Genomic DNA, 17,802 nt, shown 5'->3' with positions numbered 1-17,802 from the left:
GGAGCTCTCCTAGTAGGCATCTTTCTTGGTGGTCCCACAGGACTCCAGTAATTTTCTTTAACAGTGTAAGGGGCACACTTGATATCAGTGAGAGACTTAAAAAAATGAATCCGGGACAATTACAACATATTCCTTGTCATTTTTTGTGCCCCTCCATCTGGTGGCACCCTGTGTGAATCCCAGTCGGTAGAAGGTCTGTGTCACTAAGCTATATAGGATTACCAAAACTGAAATTTACTAAGCATCTATCTAATCACAATTTTCACAATCATAGTGTTTAGTGTGACAGTAAACTCAGCTTGAGGATTGACCTACCTGTTCACCATGTCATGACAGACAGCTCCATTCTGACAGGGATCACTGGCACACTCATCCACATCAACCTCACAGTCGATGCCGTCAAACCCAGGCAGACATTCACATGAGTACATGCCGATCAGGTCATGGCAGGTGGCTCCATTGCGGCAGGGACTGGACTCACACTCGTCTATTTCAATGTCACAGTTGACTCCTGGTGGAAGGAAAGTCAAGATGAGAAGAAAGCACTGAGACAAAATGATGATGATGATGATGATGATGATGATGATGATGATGAAAAGCAATTAATATCTTACCACTTATAAATAAATAAAAATCAACAAACCAACCATATTGAACTGCCAATATGAAAAAGTAATAAATATCAGTAATATGCATTATCCAAACTAAGTGAGTTTTGAATGTCAGGGCAATGTAGTATTGCTCTAACCCCACCACTCATAGACACAAAACACAAAGCTCCTCTGACAAAGAGCAGACTCATTGAGAAAGAATGCAGTGTAAAAAAGGCAAAATATTGTTTTATCACTTTATCTTAGCTGCAGTCAAGATGTCTGACTAAAAACATCTTACTGTGCACGTAAAGTACTCCTCATGCTCAGTTTATCAGGAACAAACAAAACATTTTGAAATAACTGATGATAAAGAACAAAAAGTAGAAGAAACTTCCAGAGAAAGCTACACACACATGACTTTCACCACATCCCACACCTCCACCACACACTGACAACTGACTGGACATTTCATAAATGTTGTTATTCTTTTGAGTCCATTAAAAAAATGTTGCTTAACCCAAGATTACCATATAGACTTTAATTGTTGTTACCTAAAACGAGCTGGTCATAACTGGATAAACATACACATGTGAATGAAGCTTTTTCGCACATGAACTCTCGATGCTTCCTGACCGACAGTACTCCTTACCTGTCTTCGAATTGCATTGACATCTTACGAGCCAAAAGTCACTGCTCTCGTTCAGAACAAAAAATGTCACTTTTCCCACTTAGAAAGTCAGCATTGTAACTGTAGCCTATATATGAACATAATGTGTGATCGCTAACAAAGGCTTATCACACATGTGGTGATTTAAAAACAAACATATTTCTGTTCCTTCAATAGGAGACATATGCATGTGTGTTAATTACTGTTAGCACTTGTTATGGGTTTGTGCACTAATAGCTTTGATAGCATTGATAGTTCTTTTTTATTCTGTTAAATGCACTTTGTGAGGTGACTGGGTCAGATGTGAGCAAAAATCCTATTGCTGCTATCTCAAGTTCTGTTAAATTACAGCTCTTTTGTTTTATGCACTTTTTTATGTGCCTGTGTCAGATGCGACAAAATTTAAAAGGTAAACAATTAATTAACATTGCATTTTTTTATTACATTCATTTGTGTTGGTTTAAAATTTGACCTGCGGCTTATTGGCCACCGAAAACGTGGCCCAGCTAAATATTAGGTTTTGAAATCTGGCCCAATTGAATTTATAATTTAATAGCCTTGACATATGGTGTAAGCATGTGTGTAAGTAAAAGTTAAAAAACACTTTCGTACCTTTATTACACTTTCGTACCCTTTCTAATTTGTGTCTCATTTTTCATATGTGTTGAATGTTTGCTCATACACTCACACACACAGGTATTTCCTTTTGTTTGCGATTTTTCTTTTTTCTTTTTGTGATTTGTTCATTCTTACCAGCGATATTGTCGAACCTGCCTGCCTACCAACCAAAGAAATCTTTATATATTTTTTACAATTATTTGACAATTAAGATCTCTTCCAGAACTGGGATGGTCAGTCTATCTGTAAGAAAAGCAAGTTAGATTGACCATGTGTGTATGCATATGTATATGCATACACACAATAATTGTCCCGCCAAAGTTTCATTATGACACAATAGGTTTTACACATCAAAGATCATGCATGTGTTGTGTCTTATGTTGTGCATGGTGGTGTGTATGATGTACCTGCAAAGCCTGCCAGACAATCACATTTATAGTGGTCCTTCTCATTGATACAGGTGGCATTGTTCTCACAGGGTCGTGAAGCACACTCGTTGATGTCTATTTCACACTTGTAGCCCTGAAAACCAGGCACGCAGAAGCAGTGGAACTCTGCCACCCCGTCTATACAAATAGCTCCATTCTGACAAGGCTCTGATAGACACTCATTCACATCTTCCTCGCAAGTCTTCCCCTTGAACCCTGTTGCACAATGGCATTCGAAGCCTTCTGCTTGTAACACACAAGTCCCATTGTTCCTGCAGGGTTCATCGATGCAGTCAGTTACACGTGTTTTGCAGACCTGTCCTCCCAACCCAGCAGGACATCTGCAGAAGTAACCGTTCAACTGGTCTATACACATTGAACGGGGTTCAGAGCAGGGATTGCTCTGACACTCGTCCACCTCCTCTGTGCAGTTATCACCCGTAAGTCCTTCTGGGCAGATGCAATGGTACTCTCTGGTCCCAGGGGTGCTGGAACAGACTTCACATGGTGCGAAGGAGCAGGCATCATAGAATTCATCACAGGTTTTGCCCATGTATTGGACCCCTTCTTTGGCACAGATACAGGCGTAGTCATCCATGGTGTCCACACAGGTAGCTCCATTCTGGCAGGGTGCAGACAAACATTTGTCTGACGTGGCTGTGCAGAGGATTCCTGAAACAGAAAGTAAATGTATTGCGAAGGTCAATGAATTCATTTTAAGAACATTTTCTATAAAGAAGTCATAATTATAATAGCATTTAGAAAATATATGGGCCGCAGCATAATTTTAGAAAACAATGGATATTTTTTCAAAATTTTGCTTTTTTTGTGTGACTCACTCAGTACTTTTATCCTGTATATAAATCAATTAGAGAAAACCCATATTTTGTTGAAAAGCTCACCACCCATGCACACTAAGACAAAATGCTTTGATGAAGGATAGATCACTTTATTTTAAGAAGATACAAATTCTAAATTTAGGAACAACTGGTCTCGGAAAGTAGGAAGCTACCCAAAAACAATGATAACCATTGTGAGAAGTGCATAAATGGCCCATTGTTGTTTTTCTTAATATGCAGTATCAAGAGTATCATGATAAAAATCATGTCAAACTGAAATATGTGGTACTATTTGAGATCAATATTTTGACATACAGACAAGTTTAGTGTACCTAACTGTTGACATGTGTATATCTATATATATATTGCTGAGAACTTTATTAAGAACACTTGTGCACCTTCTCATGCGTGTGCTTATTAATTTCAGTGGTAGCAGGGAAATGATAAAGTCCTGTAGATAAGGGTTATGAGCTTTGTCAGTTAATGTTCACATCAAACATCAGAATGAATAAAAATTGCTGTGAGGCCAAGCAGGGCAAGCAGTGTTAGAACTGGGCCTGTACTACAAAGCAAGTTCAACACACCTTATCTCACTTCACTGAACCTAACATTGGCCATCCTGATAACCTATTCTAGGAAGCTGGTTGTCAACTGGCTCAGTTAACTCTGTCTGAGTCATAAATAAAGTTCAAATATGACATGAAAACAAACTGTGATATAGCACGAACATCCTTATAGGTTTAAAGAGGTTAGAGTGGTTTGTTGGTGGTTTGATTCTCACTGGGCATAACCCTGAAATCCAAAATGCCCCTGACATCTGTGCTTTTAGTACGTATAAGTGACAGAAAGAGTAAGGATTCATGTGAAAAAGGATTGATAAGTAAGCTTCAGGTCACTTGCTCTTGTTTAACTACAAAGTTAAATGTATTTAACCGTAAATGTACCTCATCAATAATAATTATTATAATGAAAATAATTCATTAAGTTAGATTATCAACTCATAGTTCAGTAGTAAAGGCAATTAGTGACACAGCAGCCACCAAAAAACAATCAGTTCTTTTTTTAAGTGATTACACTGTGAGCCAGTACTTGGACCAAAGTAGTATTAACTTCTATTCTGTGATTTGACATAAAAAAAAAAAAAAAACTGCTGCTGGTCTGTCTGTCCATCCAACTGCAGGCCATATTGTGACATTTGTTGTGGATTTTGATTAACTTGGAAGGAAGAAACAGTTGTGTTTTTCCATACCATGAAAATGTATTTCTTTGCTGTTATAAGGCAATAACAGATAAAATGCTGCTGTGCTGTGTTTAGGCTTCTGAATGTCTCAGACATGCCAAGAATTTGTCACATCTGTGGGCCTGTACTATGAAGTGAGTTCAACATACCCAGGAGATCTTTCAGTTATCCGGCTGAAATCAACGTAACAAACGCAGTCAGGCTACATGCACATAAAAGGGGCGGTGTTTACTGTGTATTACCAATCACCGACATGGACAAGTGAACTGACAGAAGAACTGTATATTTCACAACGAGAAGCAAACTATTATATGAGAAAAATACAAGAATTACAAACAGCTGCTAAATGCATGAAAGACAACTGGTTAAAAATCTCTGATTTTGTGAATGTGTTATTTACGGAGCCCCCTGGAGACATTTGGGAAAGAATATATTACGTGACCACAAAATAAAAAAACGCATGGGAACGAAATAAATATCTGTGGGACATGAGGTATGTGTCTGTTCTTTACTAACGGGACCTGGCGAACTGAAATGAAGAATCCTCTTGGATGAGACACTTTTCACTTAATCACATTAGCCCTTATAATGGGCTTTAGTTTGAAACACACTGTCTGCACTGACTCTGAGGACACACTGTGCGGCAAACATTTGCAATTACTAATTAATACAAACATATGGACCCATTTCCGTGCACCATAGCGCACGGAACATGACTGTGCGCATTTAGAATAATGGTGGCCGGATGCGCCTGGCGCTTCTGGAAACAGGGAGATATTGTGATGTACTGGGTGTGTTAGCGGCGGGGGTGGACTTAACTGACCAGACATTGTGTGGTTATCCCACCGCTAACACACCCAGTACATAGATTTCAGTAACTCCCACATAGGAAACGTAGAGCGATGCAGACAGTCCGTGGTGAGCACAATGCTCCTACGTGTCATGTGTTCGGCTCCAGCAGTTGACAAAGGTTTATCATTCCTTTAGTTTATCATTCCTTCAAGACAATCTATATATTTCATAAGGATACACATAAACGTAAAAAGGATTTTGTCGGTCTCTGAAGATCCTTGTCCTCAATCCAAACCGAGGTCCAGAGGATCCTTTTTTTTTTTGTTCCATGGGATCCTCTAAGAACGGTCATGTCATGTTTCAAAGGAATTGATTGGTCAGTGGGCAGTGCTTTTATACTGCTTGATCTCTTATCTCCAACTTAACCTGCTCCGGAGCAGGTTAGCCGTTATGGTGATTTATCCCGATAAGATGTGAACAAGCTTCGTAGGAGTGAAAATCCTGAAGTTACCTGAAGTAACCCTGATAACCGCAAATCCTGCTTGGTAGTACAGGCCCCAGCTCTAAAGTTTAGGTGATGTTTTATTTATTTCTATCATTCAGTATATGTCTTCCTATTTTAATCTGTATAATCAAACTCTGTCTCTTTTCAGATCCTCACTTCCTGTGGTGATAAGAGCCGGTGCCGGTGTCGGTAATACATTACTTCCTGCCTCTGTCTGCTGCAGCCGGCTGCTCCACCTCTCACGTGAATAATGCGGAGGATTTGTTGCTGTTGTGAACACATCACTGCGTGGTACATGTGTGAAAGGCAAACTGCGGGTAAACTCCATAGCCAATTCTTCCGATTTCACCTGCAGGTCATGTCTGAAAACAGCTTTAAAGTATTAGTGTACTTAATCTCCACTTTTCCCCTTGTCTGTTACCAGTTCGTCTTGATCCCCAGTGCGTTGCGTACCAGCATTCTACCCCTCGTGTGAGTCTTGTGTATGACCTGCTTCTCTGTTTTTGCCTTCTGATTTCGATATCTTTGCCTGTGTGATTGAACTGCCATGTACCGAAGCTGCTGGACTGATTAAACTTTTTATTGATCTAGTTCCTGTGTGATGAGTCATGCACTTATTTGTGCAGCGCTGATAAAGCAAAGTTCTCCCTTGCAATAATGGAGTCAATGTATAGTTTTATAAGTCGGCAGTTCGATCCCAGTCTTCCCCATCTGCATGCCGAAGCGTCCTTGTGCAAGATACTGAATCCCTCACAGAAAAAGTGCTGCCCATAGATGCACTGAGAATGTGTGTGTGAATGGGTTAATGGCAAAACTGTACGGTAAAGCGCTTTGACTGGTCAGACTAGAAAAGCACTATATAAATACAGACCATTTACCATTTACCATCATTTTATGAGACAATGTCTTTCATTTTTGGAAAAGTTATGTGTACGTTTGAGACTCATTCCCACAGGTCATCTGGAATTGTTTCATTTAATTCTCGACTTATAGGTTTCAGACAAGAAGGACCTTATTGATTATAAAATATTGTAAATATGTTATAAAAGCTTAGTTTAATTTGGTGACAGTTACCTTTGCTGATTTTCTTTCAGTCTCAAGACTGATAAAATTATTATATAATTATTATTATAAATTTTCATGTGTAATCCCTTAGATCAGAGGTCTTCAACAGGCCTTAAAATAAAAACATGAATCTGTGAATTATTTTAATAGCTCAGTGTTGTATGCAAGATGTATGTTTATAAATGGCAGTGGCACGGCCACCCTGTACCTTGCACATGTTTAAAATAAAAACATGAATATATGAACCTGTGTATTATTTGAATAGCTTAGTATTGAATGCACAATAAGAGGGTAGCTATGTTTATACATGGCACTAGGCCCAGTTTAATATAAAACACAATTTTATACAATATATATAGTAGGGGGTCCCTGCTCCATCTCTCCATCAGTTTGGGGGTCCTTGGCCTGAAAAACGTTGAAAACCCCTGCCTTAGATAGATGGCAAAAGTCTAAATTTCCTATGAAGTTGTGAGAAAGAAGCAAAGAAACATTCTTTATGCAAGTCTCCAATGCAATGAATGCTTATTCCACTCAATGTAGAAATACCTCCATCCAGATTCGAGGGGGCAAATTTGATATTTTTTGCAATGGATAGTACTAGAGCTATGGGGTTAAGATCAAAATTACATGTGTATATGTAATAGCTTTTTAGTCTTAAGTCATTTTCAGACATGTACTCTGGGGAATGTACTCAGAATTGGGTTCTCTGGGGGTTCTCTTTACACATGAACAACACAGCTGGAGATTTTCGGCTTAGATGCATTTACAATAACACAGAAATCTCCAAAATGTTAAGGTGAGGGGTGGTGCAGCAGGCAGAGCCAGGACATAATGTATTAATGGTATCATGGTGAATCCTGGAGAGGATCTCCTGCTGTTTTCTCACATCAGTTCATTCAGACATTCTATGGACTTTTCACCAGGGGGCTGGCTGAAGAAACTCTGCACAAAGTCCAGAGCCTCCAATTGTCCAGACGTTCTCTGTAGTTCAGTGCATGTCTGAAAGCAGCTTTATTGAGGCCTAGTAGGAAGTACTAATAATACGGTTAAAAGTTATAAAAGTGAAAAGGTTATAAAGGTGAAAGTCTTAATTACAGGAGCCAAACACTCCATCGAGCATTTTGTCACCACAAAAAGGGAGTTTGAGTTTAAAAAAAATATTTTTGAGCCAAATAGCGATGCTCTGACCCGTAAAAAAGTATCGCCCACTGAACAATCAATTCCATTTGGCTTCACCGTTCTTAGAGGATCCTGTGGAGCAAAACCAGTGGTGGGAAGTAACGAAGTATAAATACTTCGAAGTATACTTCGTTACTGTACTTAAGTAGATTTTTCACATATCTGTACTTTACTTGAGTATTTATTTTCCTGACGACTTTTTACTTTTACTCGATACATTTGAACACATATTTCTGTACTTTCTACTTCTTATATTATCAAAACTGGCTCGTTACTTGAGCAGTGGAGGTTGGCGCAACGCGCCAACATGCACGGCGCACCTCTCTCTCGCTCACTCGCGTGCCCCCTGCCTCGGGAGATGCGCAGGCCCGGCGGCGTGTTTGCCGTCGGGGGGGGGGCAGCGCGAGACCCTAAGCGTCCGGAGGTTGGTTGGGCTGCCTTGGTCGACCGGGGTCAAGCAGGCTGTACCGGTAATGATCCTTCCGCAGGTTCACCTTCAGAAACTTTGTTACGACTTTTACTTCCTCTAGATAGTCAAGTTTGATCGTCTTCTCGGCGCTCCGCCAGGGCCGTGACCGACTCCGGCGGGGCCGATCCGAGGACCTCACTAAACCATCCAATGGGTAGTAGCGATGTGTGTACAAAGGGCAGGGACTTAATCAACGTGAGCACATTCCCCATCCATTTATTCCCTTTAGAATTATCCAGGTGCTCATGCAGGAGCTCGGTTCAGTTCAGTCTTTATTATTCTGTCTGAAATTTGGCCTCCAGCAAAACTAGACTGTGTCCAGTGATTTTCTCTTCTCTGTACTAGCACTGTGCAGGTTGTTAACAAAGGAGGAAAACTATCCTATTTTGTGTGCCTAGAACTTGTTTCCTTTTGCTGAGTTATCATAAGGGGCATTGTGTGTCATTCCTGCTACTGATTAGAAAGTGAAAGGTCCATGTTTAGTGATATTTACAGAAATTTTTAGTGGTTATACTGTGGTCTATTAGTGTTCTTAGGCAGACACAAGAGGCACTTGTTTATTCTGTTGTGTTGGTTCTTTGTTGTCCCTAGAAGTTCAGATGCACTAGTCCGATACTATTTGAACCTCAGCATCTGGGGTTCAAAATTTGTAAAATTATTCAGTATATGTATATTTTTGTTATAATTTTTCAGTCAGTTGAAATAAATCCTGAAGAGAACAATTTTGGGTTGTTTTGTGTCTGTATAGACTATAAAAAGCACTTTGCATTTATAATTTTGGTACTTGTACTTTTACTTTTGATACTTAAGTACATTTCAACACCAGATACTTTTGATACTTAAGTACATTTAATATGAGCTACTTTAAGACTTTGACTCAAGTCATTTTCTTACAGGTGACTTTTTCTTTTACCGGAGTAACTTTCAGGTAAGATATCTGTACTTTTACTCAAGTATGGCTTTCAAGTACTTTATACACCACTGTTGGGACATGGTATTTGTGAACCACAGTTCGGGCCTACATGTGTAGTCAAAAGCCTAAAGCCGCATGTCCTTTGTTCTGGAGAAAAGCAGAGCCTCAAATCACCTTCATGGAGGAGAGTTGCAGCTTCCAGCTCATCTCACCAAGGAAACCTCCTCGCAATCCAAGCTCTACCAACCTTCAAGCAGCGACACGATGTCCTGCGGGAGAACTTCAAACAGCAACTGAGCTGCACACCCCAACAGAACCACGAAGGCAGGAGCCACAAACCAGCAAGACGACTTCACAGAACTTCGAACAGCACAGCAACTCTTTTTTCCCTTTCCATGGACGGGTAACACAACTGGGCTTAATAATTATACTAGGCTAAGCAAAGACTGTTTTTTCGATTCTGTGTGATGTTATAAGTTTGATTTGTGTTGTTGGGATATTTTGGTTATAAGTTATTTGAAAGTTAATGTTAGTTTGTTATGCTCTTCACAGTCTTTCTTTGCATTTCACTCTACACTCTTTCTCTAAGTTGGCACCAACACAGACACACGCATATCGCAGCACCTATCTCTCTGACCCCCACCACATGTTGTAAACATTCCAAAGGGGATGTCTGTTGTCTTTAGAGTGGCCAGCCGCCATTTTGGAAGCACGCTGACTCACACAGAAACACACACACGCATACTCACATACATATCTTTATTTAGTAAGTACACCGTTAGTAATTTGTGTTTTTATACTTTATTATATTCATAATAAATGTTTTTCTTTCACAAATGTTTTTTTCATTAATGTTGCATAAGTGAATTTTGCCAACCTCTACACTGTCAAGAACTCTATGTCCTTCAACTTAGCTAACTATCTATATGGTAATTTTGGTTATAGTTATTAATTTAATTGTTAATCATAGTTCCAAATTTGTAGTTAGTACTTTTATGAGACTTAACCAATAAATTGGCTATCTTTTCCCTTCCTTTGAAGGGTGGTGCCCCGAGGTAACTTTAACCAATTAAAGTTATTATTTCATATTAATATTTTTAATATTAATATTGAATATTTTATTTTGATAACCAAATTTATTGAATGCCAAAAGGCACACCATTTTATGGTATCACGTTTAATGCATTATTGCACAACACCACTGAGCAAAACAAAGGATCCTGTAGAGCTCGGTGTGGATTGTTGGAGGATCTCTGCGGAGGACCTGCAATATCCTTTTGCCTACACCGATGACAAGCTTTATGAAACGTATGGAGCCTCATCGTAGGGAGTGGTCTATCTTTGTCAGCTGCTGGAGCCGAACATAACTTGACACGAAGGAGCAATGCGCTCACAGTAACACGGCATTGTCCTACGTTTATTTGATTGTGGGAGTTACTGATACACTGTGGGTAAGGTTTATTTTGTTACACTTGAACCCACCAGGTTTGCACACATACATATACACAATGACAATATATATAAATAAAGCATTGACACAATGAAAACACAAAGCAAATTATAGTTAGACCGACTCGTGCCCTAATGATAGAACAGTTTTACTATAAAAAACGTTGACACAATCAGAGATTTTTTGCCAGCTGCCCTTCCTGCATTTGGCAGCTGCAGCTGTGTTTCTTTTAGCCCGGATAATGTGTTTGCACTCCTCGTATTTTTCTAATATAACTTTTGCTCCTCGTTTGTGAAATATGCGGTTTCTCTACTGCCAGAAACCCTGGGTTGACTTAACGAGTTGATTACCAGCGTCGTGTGACTGCTTAGCCTGACTGCGTTTATTAGGTTAAGTTCAGCCAGATAACAGAAAGAAATCCGGAGTATGTTGAGCTTGCTTCGTAGAACAGGCCCCTGGTCTTTAACCTTTCTATTAGACGGGGGCGTTCCCTTGGAAGAGAGAGGAATTATATATTTTTTTCATATAATTGTGACCCATCTTGAGTGGAAAACAAAACAAATATGACTGAGTATCTATACTTAATGAAAATAAAAGCACAGGTTTGCATATTTATTTTTTCATAATATGTTGATGATATCTGCGGAGAGGATTGTCAATGTGGACCAGCTGCTGTTGAAAGGCTTGGACAGCAGTTAGATAACATCTTGTGGGCGTGGAGGCAGCTGATTTTAGCTGATTACTCCCAAGATAAAAGGTAGCAGAGAGAAAGACTTGGGAAGGAGCCGTGCATTAGAGCAGCTGGGCAGTGAGGCGCACTGTGGCACTGTGCTCTGGTATGTGGTTTATGGTTATAATAAAGATCTTGTGATCAAAAGCTCTGTGTCCTGTGTGCTCCATGCCGAGAAGACCCACAGTGCCAAGGGACTTTGCTGCACATCTCTTCTTCTTCTTTTGGTCGGCCAAATTCAAGGACGGAGTGACCGAGATGTTCCCACAGCTTCACCAAGAGCTTCTGTCATCCGGTGTTGATTCAGGCACCATTTCACCACTGATCCAGTCCCACCTGGAACTCCTGCGGGGATATTTCAAAGACTATTTCCCTGAACTGGAGAACAACTCAAATCAAAATTAAATAAGAGACCCATTTGCTCCAGGAGTAGGTGAGAGACTGGTTCTTATGTCCCAGGAGAGACTCATAGACATGGCAAATGAATGGGAGTTGAGGGAGAAATTTCAGGCTCTCTTGCTCCCACACTACTGGCTGTATGTGAAAAAAGACTATCCTGCACTGGCTGAGAGGGCTCTGAAATCTCTTCTTCCATTTGCCACCACCTACCTCTGCGAGTCTGGCTTTTCTACATTGGAGGTATTGAAAACAAAGCACAGAGCACATCTGCAAGAGGAGAATGACATTTGACTGGTTCTGAGAAAACTAAAACCTAGGATTGATAAACTGTGTTGGAGCCACCAAGCCCACCCCTCCCACTAGTGAGGGACCAGGTATACACACAGAGACACACATACTGAAATAACAAGGACTATTAACAACAGAAGAAAGACACTGAATGTAATGAATAAATAACAAAATAGAAAGACTAGAATATATATGTATTGGTTAATATTACTGTTGAATATTGTTAAGAATGTTTATAACAGAAGACACACTGAATGTAATGAATTAAAAACAAAAGATAAAAATGAAAAAAGAAGTTTACTTTTAATATTACTGTTGAATATTGAGACAGAAATGACAAGGAATGTTTATAAGAGAAAAAAGACTGATTATTACTTATTAATAAAAAATAAGGGAAAAAGCTGCATGTTTGATTTTGGATATTTGCTATCATATTGTACATGTAATTTTAAAATTTGCAACTGGGGGGTTCCCGCCAGAGGCTTATTCTATATTGGGGGGGGGGGGGGGGGGGGGGGGGGGTCCTTGGCATGGAAAAGTTTGGGAACACCTGTTCTAAGGTATGTTACTTTCCCCTTACAAAGATATTTTGGTAGTAGTGTTCATATATGGTTGCAAAAGTAGCCCTTGCTTTTTTAACACCCTCTCAGATGTGTTAAGCTAGTTTCTCTTCAATTCTTTGGATGACTTCCAAGTAAATGACCATGTCTTGCACCCCCCCCCCCCCCCGCCAGCAGAACCTTGTACCTCAATCTCCATGCCCTTACACAATTTGGAACATCTCAGTATAAGTCTTGATAGTAAAGCATAGTCAGACAAGTTGTCTCACATCAGAGCAGATTTGTTTGTGGCCGCCATTCTCACTATAAGAGAGTCTTAATATTCCAACAGTTTTTCTGATCCAGCCCCTTCTTGGTCTTGGGGGATTCTACATTAATGTCTGGCCAACCAAACCCAATGGTCTTTAAAATCCTGCCAAGGGCATTCTCTCATTTAATCCTCTACATGACCTTACCTTCTCTAACCTTAGAAGAACACATGTACACAACATTTCCAAGCACTCAAAGACTGATAGATCTTGTCAAGACATTCGAATCATCATTGCTAAGAATACTACATCTTTCTGTTCTTTCTCCTCTATGATGAAACATTTGCATCACTCCCTAACCTATCTGGCAACACCCCTGCTCACCAACAATGGTTGAAAACCCATGACGAGATCTCCTCAAAACTTTGCAATCTCTGCCAGAGCTGCGGCCTAACACCTGAACGCTATTCCCCTCACTCCCTAGGAAGTGGCACAGCTACAATCGCAGCTCTCCATTATCCATGCTTACCGTACTATGTCAGGCTCCAAAAGAAGGAACATTGATTGTCAAAGATCATCAGTTGCTGCACCCTTGATGCTTTAATATGTACTCTCCCCTGCCTAATGCCATTGTTGCATATCCGATGATTCGCTGCACCCTTGTCATGGCATCTATTGCACTTCTGTCCGTCCTGGAAAAGGGATCCCTCACAGGTGGCTCTCTCCGAGGTTTCTACGTTTTTCTCCCTGTTAATAGGGTTTTTTGTATTTTTTCCTCACTCTTGTTGAGGGTTAAGGACACAGGATGTCTCACTTCGTTAAGCCCCATGAGATAAATCGTGTTTTGTGAATATGGGCTATACAAGCAAAACATTCGATTTTACTATCTGCTAGATTATTAGACACAATTTTATAAATCACTTGTAACATCATATTTACAATAAATATACACTACTGCAGTTTATTCACCCAAAAATGATATCCCCTCATTGAAATACAATAAATATAAATAGTCCAGCGGCCCTCTTACCTGGTGACATGCGCTCTTGTGGTGACATTAAAAGGTTTTATGGGCAGTGTGACTGAATCCACCTCAACTTTACTTGCTGGCCCCTTGAAATCAGTCTCTAAACTCTGACCCTCACCACTGCTCATGTCCGACACACTAACTGACTGGTAAATAAGGTAATAAAGAGTAGGGGGGTCATTACCTAGAATGACAGAATATGGCAATGTTGGCGCTAATGCTACAGGCAGAAGAAAAGTTTGGCCTCCTGCCGTCAGATAGACCTCAGCTGTGGGGTATACATGCTCATCCCCGAGAATACAGCTAATCCTTTACCTATCGTCACTCCACTTTTCCCTATGGACCAAACTGGACAGAACTACGGCCTTAAAACATGCTGAGTCAAGTAAAGCAATCTCACGCTGTCCACTGATTTGTCTGGTGCTGTACGGACTGCCTCCTGAGGACTGGCCTACTGTGTCAATCCTTGTTGGCCTTGGAGCTGGACACAAAAGAGATGGTTTTGTGTGACCTAAATTATTGCAATGGTAGGATCTGACATCCTGTTGGGAGGATCTATAAATTGTATCTTCTTTTTTAACACCATTTTTTAAAAATGTATTTCTTTTAAACCTTTAGCTAGTTTTATGGTTTTTATTTTATTTTAAGTCTTTGTTTTATTGCTAACGTGTTATTATTGATCCATCTTGTTTATTGTAAAGCCCTTTGAGCTGCATTTTATGTATGAAGGTGCTGTATGAATAAAATGTATTATTAAGTAATGCAGATTTATTTATGCTCAAACTCTGTTACCTATGATCTTTTGTGATTAATTGTATTTATAATTCTAGTGTTTTAAATGTAAATTTATTCTCTACCTTTGTCACATCATTCATTTATCATAAGAACAAATTTGATGTAACCCTTGACAATGGCCGCTGTTCAAAAGACATAACTAGGGGAAAAAAAGATAATGTTGTCAATTTAATGATTATATATAATGATATAGTTATCTCAACATGAGAAAATGCAATACTGAGAAGACACCTTTGACAAAATTATAACAACAAAAGAGATCAGGGGTGTTGCTACTGTATTGGATAAGTATAAGGTAACCTCTGCCATCACTGTTTTTGTAATATCCATTAGTGAGAGGAGCATCTGGCCTTCAGGATATATATTTCCAGCAAGACAATTCTTTAATACGAAAAAGACTCATGTCAGCAATGATTTTTTTCTGCAATAAAACATAATACCATAAAACAGTAAACTAACATGTCCTCCGGGGTACTCACTTCTGGCTTCTGACCTTAAAGATGAGCTACTGTCTAGTTTGCGAGGTCAAATTTGCAGTAATCAAAAATATTTAAGCTTCAGTGTCATTACAGCTGGAAAACAGCTGAAAACTGAACGAGTTACAAGGATAAATGTAAATGGTCTGTATTTATATACTTTATATAGTAGCCCTATGAGACAAATTGTGATTTGTAAATATGGGCTATACAAATAAAATTTGATTGTTTGATATACTATCTTTTCTAGTCCTGATGACCACTTTACAGTACAGTTTACTTGCTTTACACCCATTCACACACACATTCATACAGTGCATCTATGTGCAGCACTTTCTCTATGAGAGGAGGCAATTTGGGGTTCAGTATCTTGCCCAAGGACACTTCGGCATGCAGACTAGGGAAGACTGGGATCAAACTGCCAACCTTATGGTTAGAGGACGACCGCTATAAACCCCTGAGCCACAGCCACCCCAAATGCCCTTGGAAAAAGATACAACTCTTTGGTGGAGTTTGGTGTCAGCTTTCACAAGACCAGAGTCAGACAGAGACAATTATGCAGGCAAGTTTTATGGTGATTCAGAGAACAGATTACTGATCTGATACATGTTATAGATATGTATAAATACTGCAGGAAACATCAAGTTTTTCTCTCTTGCTTGTGAGAAACAACAGATGTAATAAATACAGACCAAAAAGACATTTTATGTATGGTACTACCAAAGGTGAGGATTTTTTGGGCAAGTTGTTTTGACTGAAACTAGCTATGAGTAGCATCATCACTATCTGACATCAGACACTGTGCTGAAGAGAAGCAGTTCCGACCATCCCCTTTCGAGAGGAGAGTGTGATGTAGGATTTATTTCAATTAGTATAGACCTCAAAGTTTAACATTTTTAATGGTTATTAATTTAATATACATTTCATACCTTAAAAAGGTCTCAGACCTGCCAGTTAGGGCCAGCCCTATAACCATGGGCCTGCATTGCCCTTTTGGAGCAGACGGTTGATGTCATTACCAATTGTGCATGAGGTGCATCCTCCCCTCAGTCTGAACTGTAGACACTTACTTTGTTTGAACCCAACAGATTATGGTGGGTTGCAGGAGATTGTACGGCACCTGTACACTATAAGAGAACCAGGTGGCTGCCTGGGATTTTGAGATTAGGTTCAAGTCCTCTTGATCTAAAAAGGGGACCAGGATAAACATTTTAATTAAGTGAGGAGGTGAGTCTTTGCTTGCTTGATAACTAACATAAGTGCCGCAAGTGGGTGAAACAACACCTTTCAAATCATACGCTATTTGATTTAAATGATTTCAAATAATTTATTTGTCTGTGCCTGCATGTGCAATCAGTCTGCATAATCTTCTAAGGCTGCTACTTGGTATCAACACTACACTCAACCCCTCAGGTTCAGAATTTGCATGTGTATATCTGGACGTTCATATGCCATATTTTATTGGTGTATATCCATTAAAAACATCAAATTATCATGTTTTACTTGCCAGAATGTTTTGTTTGTCCTGGTTCACAATTTGTTCTGTGTACATGCTTGTCTGTCTTTATTTTAATCATGTCTATCAACATAATTAACCTAAATAAAATATACAAATATTCCGACTTTGGAGAAGATCTGTGCATCCAAATTATGTGATAGGTAAGGCCAAAGTAAGATTGGCCTCATTTATCAACCATTCTTATAAATAAATGTCTTCTTAAAACCCACTTTTGTAGTTTTTATGAACATTCTAACATTTATCAATTTTTTATATTATAGTAATAGTCATTACTAGTATACTCATCAGTAGGTTTTACAAACTGATGTTTACTGAAAAACAAGCTGACTGTCTGATTCTTAGAGGGTAGATGACCCAGGAAATGCAACTGCAGTTAATGTAAACTGAGTTTGTGTTACTCTCTAATCTGGGAAAACAAGAAACAATCATTTGTGTCAGGGAAAGACATGTGCAGTGTAAAAAATCAGCCCAGTCAATGTGACCGACCAGAACCTGATTATTATTTAAACATTTTGTCCTAACCCGGCCTGGCATGTCATTCTGGTTGGGTATCCACACTCATCTGCTCATCTGAAGGTAAACCGGCAGTGCTTGTTTGGCAAGTAAACTCCAAACAGGACTAGCCAGACTATAAATCTAGCAACAAAATAGGATTAGGGCAACTAAAGGTTATAGTAGTGTTATTATAGTTCACCCTAAAAATGAAAATTCAATCATTAACTACTCACCACTATGAGGATGGAGGGGTGGGTATTTGAGTGCACAAAAACCTTTTGGAGTTTCAGGGGTAAACAGCGTTGCAACCAAATCCAATACAACTGAAGTAAATGGTGGCCACTCCTTCAAACGTTAAAAAAACAACAGAAAAAAGCATAAAATGCCTCCATACTGCTCCTGTGGTGCTATCCAAGTGTCTGTAAGCCCCGACATTCAAATTAGACTCGAAACTAGGTCATTTACACAATGTTTTTAGCTTACATGTTTGCTGTGATCCACATCCGC

At 39.4% G+C, this 17,802-nt stretch overlaps 1 protein-coding gene and 1 long non-coding RNA gene across 2 annotated transcripts in view; both read right to left on the bottom strand.

Annotated features, from left to right (window-relative positions):
• crb2a (crumbs cell polarity complex component 2a) overlaps positions 1–17,802 on the bottom strand; it is a 90,866-nt gene that overhangs the window by 61,321 nt on the left and 11,743 nt on the right. Inside the window, exons 2-3 of the mRNA XM_034602715.1 lie at positions 2,286–2,978; positions 316–511 (exon numbers count right to left, since the gene is read on the bottom strand). Coding sequence (XP_034458606.1) covers positions 316–511; positions 2,286–2,978 — 889 coding nt within the window. The remainder of the gene's footprint in view (positions 1–315; positions 512–2,285; positions 2,979–17,802) is intronic.
• LOC117771970 lies at positions 8,012–9,044 on the bottom strand. Its single transcript, XR_004615679.1, has 2 exons — positions 8,234–9,044; positions 8,012–8,174 (listed from the first exon to the last, which is right to left on the bottom strand). It is a non-coding gene; the product is annotated as an uncharacterized LOC117771970 (long non-coding RNA).

The sequence above is a fragment of the Hippoglossus hippoglossus genome, chromosome 12 (assembly GCF_009819705.1).
Source record: "Hippoglossus hippoglossus isolate fHipHip1 chromosome 12, fHipHip1.pri, whole genome shotgun sequence".
In the NCBI taxonomy this organism is placed as follows: Eukaryota; Metazoa; Chordata; class Actinopteri; order Pleuronectiformes; family Pleuronectidae; genus Hippoglossus; species Hippoglossus hippoglossus.
The sequence above is the reverse complement of the archived record's forward strand: the minus strand, read 5'-3'. Positions and strand labels throughout refer to the sequence as shown.